The 7,820-nt window shown below is 28.4% G+C and overlaps 1 protein-coding gene across 2 annotated transcripts; it reads right to left on the bottom strand.

The window, feature by feature from the left end:
- Nucleotides 1-1,934: 1,934 nt before the first annotated feature.
- LOC133817372 (cysteine-rich receptor-like protein kinase 26) lies at nt 1,935-7,315 on the bottom strand. 2 transcript variants are annotated; one of them, XM_062249873.1, is made up of 7 exons: nt 5,142-7,315; nt 4,935-5,036; nt 4,286-4,440; nt 3,974-4,184; nt 3,597-3,834; nt 2,679-2,829; nt 1,935-2,570 (listed from the first exon to the last, which is right to left on the bottom strand). In XM_062249873.1, the coding sequence occupies exons 1-6, from the start codon at nt 5,962-5,964 to the stop codon at nt 2,730-2,732; spliced, it is 1,629 nt and encodes a 542-aa protein (XP_062105857.1). In that variant the 5' UTR covers nt 5,965-7,315; the 3' UTR covers nt 1,935-2,570; nt 2,679-2,729. The 2 variants fall into 2 exon arrangements, with proteins under 2 accessions (XP_062105857.1, XP_062105858.1); XM_062249874.1 differs by lacking the exon at nt 2,679-2,829.
- Nucleotides 7,316-7,820: the final 505 nt, after the last annotated feature.

Below are 7,820 nucleotides of genomic sequence, written 5' to 3'. Positions count from 1 at the left end.
TATGTATTTAATTAATTTTAATTTTTGTAGAGCATACACACAATGTTCGGAAAATGAATACATTGGCACATTTACAAAATTGTTGAGAGATTCTTATCCAAAACAGCCCGAAAGTCATGAATGCGGTTATTATGTACTAAGATACATTTATGATCTTGTAAATGCATCGAATCCGACAGAAGTTATCAAGAAGAAAATATGTTATATTTTATACTCTTTTTTGCTTAAGAAAAACTAAATATAGTATTTAATCATCTATTCTATATAAACTTTTCAATTTTGTAGTGATTTGACAAAAAGGATAATGTCAAAGACGTTCTACTATTACTACAAAGCAATTGGTTAGCAAGATTAATGTCATTTATTTATGAAGTCTAATTTTTCATATGTATGTAACTTGCTAACTTATTGACTTATATGTTAAATGATATTTGCATATTCTTATTATGTATATACAAACTACTTATCTGATATGTGAATGTATATAATAATATGTTATCTTTTAATTAGATAATATAATTTATCAAATTATGTATTTTTATATTATTATATAAAATTTGGGTATATAAACGAAATTGAGAATTAGGTAATTAATGAAATTAGGTAATATAAACAGAATTGAAAATATAATAATATTTGGGTATGCAATAATAATTAATAAAATTAGATAATATAAACGGAATAGAAAATATATATAAAGAAGCACGTCCAAAAATTAAAAAAATAATAATAATTTATCTACGGTTTTGTTAACTAAACCGCAGAGAAAGAATTATGCGGTTTAGTTAACAAAACCGCAGAGATTTTCTCTGCGGTTTGTTCATTACTTTTCTCTGCAGTCTCAAATATTGCGGTTTTTGGTACTTCCAAAAATCGCAGTGTATTAAGGAAAAAAACCGCAGAGAAAAATATTTTTTGTAATAGTGACATGAATGAGAATTGTAATGGAATCACCATTTCAATTCCATTGTTTGGTTTGCTTTTGAAAACCTTGTAATGTCTTTAATTACAAATTAATCACCATTACATCATTTATATGAATAAGCATTACATCTCTATGCCTATGTAATTACTTTTCCATTATTATAGGCACAATTAAATAAAATAAAATGACTCCTATACCCTTCTTTTGTACCCTTCCTTTAACAAAAGAATTTAATACACCATTCATTAATTTCTATTCCCACACCAAACCAAACAAAAAATATGGTTCCAATATCCATTCTAGAAGTAAACCAAACAATGATTCCCATTACTATTCTTGTTACCTTCCATTACTATTTCGAATACCATTTCAATTGCACTACACTGAACCAAATGCCACCTCATGTTGTTGTTGTAAATTACTTCTCAATTAGTTTTATTTGAGCACATATATAACGACGAAATTATTGGAATATGTTGTCTTTATAGGTGAAATTTGTCACCAGAAAATGTATTAAATTTTCAAATATACATTATTTATTTGTTTAAAAAATCCTATTACGGCAACAAATGTAGTTACAATTGAAGATTTTAAAACTATATATAATTCTGAAATAAATGAAAATTTAATTAACAATAATTTTTTACATTAAATTCATAATATTCTTAAATTAAAAAATTAATTAATGATATTTAAAATTAAAATTAAAATTTAAACTAAACAATGAGGATTTTTTGGGAAGAAATCCTTCCAGCTATATATATAACTTTTCATGAAAAAAGAACAGAAAAAACAACTTCCCTTACATTGACAAAATATATATTATTTATAGTAAATTATTTTCAGTAAAGGGACTATTTTAATATAATAACGTTTATTGTAGTTATAGCGCAGGTATTTTATTAGTTTTTTTTGGAAAATCTTGAATAATTTACGATGCTAAAAGCAGGGTTTAAATAATTTATTACACGTATTGCTTTTTATACGTATGTGAAAGAGAATGAAAATATTGATTTAAGTGTGACTTTTTAGACAAGTAAACATTTACATTAAATTTTTTAATGACTTGTAGTTATTGGTTACACAAGAAATATGAGGGAAATTTTAGGCTGCATATTCCAATCCGTAGAAAATGATACAAACTTAGAATATTTGTTTTTCCTTCTTTTCTATATATGTACAAACTTTGAAGACATTTTATTATTAGTATTATTATTATACTTTCAATGCTATATGTCATTGTCCCAATGCAAATGACAACAAAGACTATGCATGTTGTAAATGCAAGTTAATTACATATCTTCAACAACAGCTAGTACTAACGAGGGGAAGGTTCAGTAATAGAAGCTTCATTTACAGACTCATTCTTAGGCTGATTCATTCTTGAATTGAAATCTGATGGCGATGACATACTTGATCCCATGCTGCTATGCATAAAGAAAGCTGGCTTTGAGGGTAATGGGAGAGAGACAGAGCTGCTATTTAACATAAGAACTATAGCATTCATGGTTGGTCTGTCAACTAAATTTTGCTGGACACATAATAGTCCAATGTGAATACATCTCACTATTTCACTTCCTATCCCAGCTCTCATTAATGGATCTACTATATTTCTAGCATTTCCTCTCTTCCAGAGTCTCCATGTCTGCAATAACAATAATATTAAAGTTAAAGTTCTTTCAATTATTTATTTATTTATTATATATATATATAAAAAGTATAACACATTTGATTCTCGGTAAATTACACTTACATAGCTTAAAAGGTTTTCTGTATGCTCTCCTTGTTGAAAACAACTAATTTTCTATCCACTTATTATTTCTAAAAGTAATACACCAAAACTAAATATATCAGATTTGATTGAAAATTGTCCATGCTGGATATATTCTGGGGCCATATATCCACTGCAAACACGATAAATTAATAATTGTAATTAGTATTTATTTGACATGGAAATCATCTATAAGATCTATAATTTTACTTAATAAAAGTACCATTTTATCCCCCTCATATAACATGTGTTTCTAAAATAGCTAAAATAATAATTTGTATTATAAAACGGTAAAAATAGCCACTTATGCCTATTTTTAATTTAAATTAAAAAAAATTGAAAATAAAACTATATTTTTTTAGCTTTTGGATTTTATATATTTAATTTTAGATTTCCTCGATTAATTTTATAAATTTTTAACAAAATATTATAAATATATCAATGCAAAAAAAATGATATATATAATTTATTTTATTTTAATTTAATTTTAGAAATGATTTTTTTAAAGAGTGTATCTTTAAACAATTTCATAAATTAAATTTATATAAAAAAATATTAAAGCATTTTAAGTGGGTGAATTATTTCCTTTACAAACTTTTTTTTGACTAAAAATAAGTATAAGAGATAATTTTTTACTATTTTAAAAAATAGAATCTTTTATAAAAAAAATTCTAATGTTAAATTTAGCAATAAAATTAAATGTAGGGGCCAAAGTTGCAGTTTCTCTTATAGCTTAGAACTTAATTGCATCATAACTTTAAGATGTGGAAGTTGATGATTATGCGATACTTGCGATACACAAAATTATTAGAAGAAAATTAAACTAATTTTATACCATATGTCATTATTAGTCATAAAAACAATAAATAACCTAGTTAGTTTTAGATATTGTGTACTTACTATGTTCCTACTATTCGCTTGGTATTATCTTGAGTTTGATCAACAACAAAAAGTCTTGCAGTTCCAAAATCTGCTATCTTGGGATGCATATCTCCATCTAAAAGAATGTTACTAGCTTTGAGATCTCGATGAATAATTCTCAAACGAGAATCTTCATGAAGGTAAAGAAGTCCTCGAGCCACACCTCCTATTATTTTATAACGCCTATTCCAATATAAATTTGTACGCTTCTTTGGATCTGCAAATTTGTAAATACAAGTATATGATTATGTTAAGGATAAACCTTTTAATGAAACATAATAAATATATGTGTGTGCTTATTTTATATATGATTAACTATGTTTTAGAGTACAATAATCATGGGAATGCAACCATACCAAATATGAAGGGGTCAAGACTTCCATTTTGCGCAAACTCATAGACAAGAAGTTTTTCACTTCCTTCTAAGCTGAAACCGAGAAGCCTTACAAGATTGCGGTGTTGAAGCTTGGCAACTAGCATTACCTCATTCTTGAATTCGAGATCACCTTGGGCTGTTCTTCTAGATAATTTTTTCACTGCTATGTTTTGTCCATTAGAAAGTCTACCCTGAAACACACAACAAAACTCATAGGAATGAATTCGACTTGAAAATTCCTTAATATGTAGAAAAAGAAACATTATTTATTATATACTTCATTCATTTTTACCTTGTAAACAATACCAAATCCACCCTCTCCAAGCTTATTTTTCTCGGAGAAATTATCTGTAGCAAGTTTCATTGTCTCAAAACTGTATTGCAAGGATTCCACTGTTGTAGTTTCTTCCACAGCAGGTTCTTTTGAGCGGTGATTAACTTGAACAACTAAAATAAAGATATAATTTCATCGTTAATTTCTCTTAGAGTATCAATGGTTTAATTTATAGATTGAATTATGAGTGCATGTGATAATTGTCTACTATTTTGAATTGACTGAAATTATATTATGCCATTATATGTATTTGATCACAGTTTCAATAAAATGTACAATGATACTACATATATATGTTTGAAACTAATGGCATATACTTTTGGATCTTTTTGGTTTTTAATATTTACTTGAATCTAATATATATTATATATTTATATGTATATATGCCACACTGGGTTATCAAATTTTATTCACCTTATCTACTAAAAAAGTTTAATGAGTTAACTAAGGACTAATTAAAATACTCTAAATATATTCTAAAATAAATTAATTATATATAAAAGCTAGGCATTTTTTTTAATAAAAAAAGATAAGACTTAATTATTCATAACAGCTTCGGTTAAATTAAGTTTTGTCTTGGCAAAAAAGAGAAAATGGACCAACTTACAAGACATAATAATAACGAGGGAGATGATTAATCCCACAAACGCAGTAGATGAAACAACAATAATAACTATTGTTCGAGCTGAAGACGTGTTATTCTTCGTTCCTGCAAAATCCAGTAATTGATGACACATAATGAGTTTTAAACTTGTAACTGTAATATGATAAACAAAGTTAATAATAATAAGATTATATTCTGATTGTGTTTTACCGGGTTCAATCATTAATGGGGGAGGAGGAGATGCCGTTTGGGGTTTTGGCAGTGGGGATGGCGGCGGAGCTTCTTCGGCCGTAGGATTATAGAAGATGTAATCTTCATATCTAAATTTACAACTGGGGACCAATATTATTCCCCCAAATGTCCTAAATTCCGATCCCGGAAAAGTTCCAATTGCATTTTCCAAACAATTGATGCAGTCGTTCTGGGACAAGTCAGGTGTGCACATCACAAGCCCATATATGGTTTTAAATAGTATTGGACTTTGTACACTTGCTGCAGCAAATTTTCGAAGAGAGCCACCAGCCGCAGCTCGACTTTTCAGGTTATTTGTCAAATTCATTAGAACATCAAAATATGCCACAACAGAATCGGATGGTACGTTTGCGGTTTTATATAAAATTTTATTTGGACTAGTTTCCATGAGGCCAAACAAGGAGCGGTTAGAGTAGCGCAACATGCATTTGTCGGCCCATTGGATTACCTCCTTCTGATTGGGGCAGGCCTCTCGGACAATATGCATAGTCTCGTTAAGACAGCTCCGGCAGACCTCGATCGTAACGTCCCCTTGGCATGCTCCGATTGCGAAAACTTGGTTGGAGGCACTGCCGTAAGAGAAATTGTAAAAGCCGTCGCCATTGTGGTTTTGGGAGTTGAGAAGGTTTGAGAGGACGTGATTGAGATTATCATGGTAGGTACTGTTAAGGGTGAAGTTACCTTTCTCATTAAAACAAATGGTCTGGGCTGTGGCTCGTTGAGCAACGAGAATAAAGAGTGAACAAAGTAGAGGGAAAAGTAGTGATCTCATTGTGGCCATCGATCGATATTTTGATATTATGCTTGATAATATAAAAGATATATAAGTGCCTAAAATATTACATGCTTTATCACTTCATACTTGTATATATGATTTTTTTAAAGTACTGATTATACCAACTTTTAAATATGAAACTCTGTTAATTTAGTTAAAAGAGACTAAGAATATTACTCTTCTACTTAATAAAGTTGTATTTACTCAACTTAGTATCAAAGAGGTTTAATTCGTGTCCCACGCTGAATACTTTTCTGTCTGACTATTTTTAAAAGTATCACATCCAAATGACTAGGGAGACTTGAGAAACCGACCGTAAGGAGCAAGTTTTATGTATAATAAATTTAATGGAAAACCTAACTCGGAGTCTTCTTAACTTGACCAAGATTATCTTCCATTCATGTACCTTCGGTTAACGATTGAATAAATGGAAACACTATGGACCACAAAATTTATATTAACGTGTGAAGAGTGGAACAGTGACTTTTGACGTTCTTTTTTGCTGGAAAAAATCGACCTCTAACGTGTAGTGGAACAGTGACTTTTGACGTTTACTTCGTCAAACCTAGCTTAATGATCGAATGGAATAACATGAGTAGAAACATGGCCCTGCTGAGGCCACAGTAATATTTAAATGCTTCATAAGCTTTCTACGATGGGAAAAGTGGTAGCGAATCAGAAAGAATGACTAACAAACTTTCATAATCATATTTATAGAACTAACAAAGTACATGTTAAAGTAAAAAATCTACTTAGACGTTTGTAATTGTCATGATCATTCTTACACGATTCATAAACATAACAAAGTAATGCTTGGAAGTTACATCAATGACAAACTATCCTACACCCCCCAATTTCCTATCACTTCCCTATCCCACAAATTATTTTAAAAATTCTCTCTTTCAAATCATATTAACATTTTCTCTCCAATTAATATTTCACCACTCAAATTAATATTATCATTATCTCTCCATGAATAATGTAAATCAAAATAACAATTTTATTTTAAATTATTCTGTTAAAAAGATTAAGTCCTTCTCTATTAAAAAAATTAAAATAATAAATCTTAAAAATTTATTTCTCTATTTTATTAGAGAAAAAAATGTTTTTCTCCCTTTGTTAATATTTTGTTGGAGAAGGCTTATACTGGTTACTACCATTTTTTTTTTCTTTTTGAAAAAATTAAAATAAATGAAATGCGATGCTTTGTACAGTTGATGCAAAAATTTATATTTTTCTTTTAGGGAAAATAGGGGGAAAAGTACTTAATATTTTAAAAAATTTGAATTAATACTAAATTTTTTTTTTTTTAACAATAATACCCATTGTCTACTTCTGTTAGAACTCACCAATACCCAACTTACTCACCAATACCCAACTTATTAAGTCGGTTAAAAACTGATCTGGACCCACGTGTCAGCAGCTTATTGGCTCATTTAAAAATATTTTTTAAAATTAAATTTAAAATAAAAATATATATATTAAAAAATAATTTAATCACTAAAAAAATTATTCAAAAATTAATTATTTATAATTAATAATAGCAATTTAAATAAATTTAATTGAAAAAAAAAATAAAACAAAAACCATATTTAAAATGAAAATTAAAATCAAATTACATCATTTACCAAAGATCCCATCAATTCGTACCCATCTTCAATGCAAAGAACAAAAATCTCAAACAAAAATTCCACAAAATATCAATTAACAAACCAAAAATCTGTAAGGAATTCACCAACAAAGAAGTTTTTATATTTTGGAAGAAGAAGATAAAGCAAAAGGTGTTTTGTTTTGATCGTCCTGAAACTGCCAAAGAAGACAAAAGGACAGGATCCAATTTATCCAGTAGAAGAGCATGGGAT

Source organism: Humulus lupulus, chromosome 2 (genome assembly GCF_963169125.1).
Source record: "Humulus lupulus chromosome 2, drHumLupu1.1, whole genome shotgun sequence".
Taxonomy (NCBI): Eukaryota; Viridiplantae; Streptophyta; class Magnoliopsida; order Rosales; family Cannabaceae; genus Humulus; species Humulus lupulus.
This window is presented reverse-complemented; position numbering and strand designations above follow the sequence as displayed.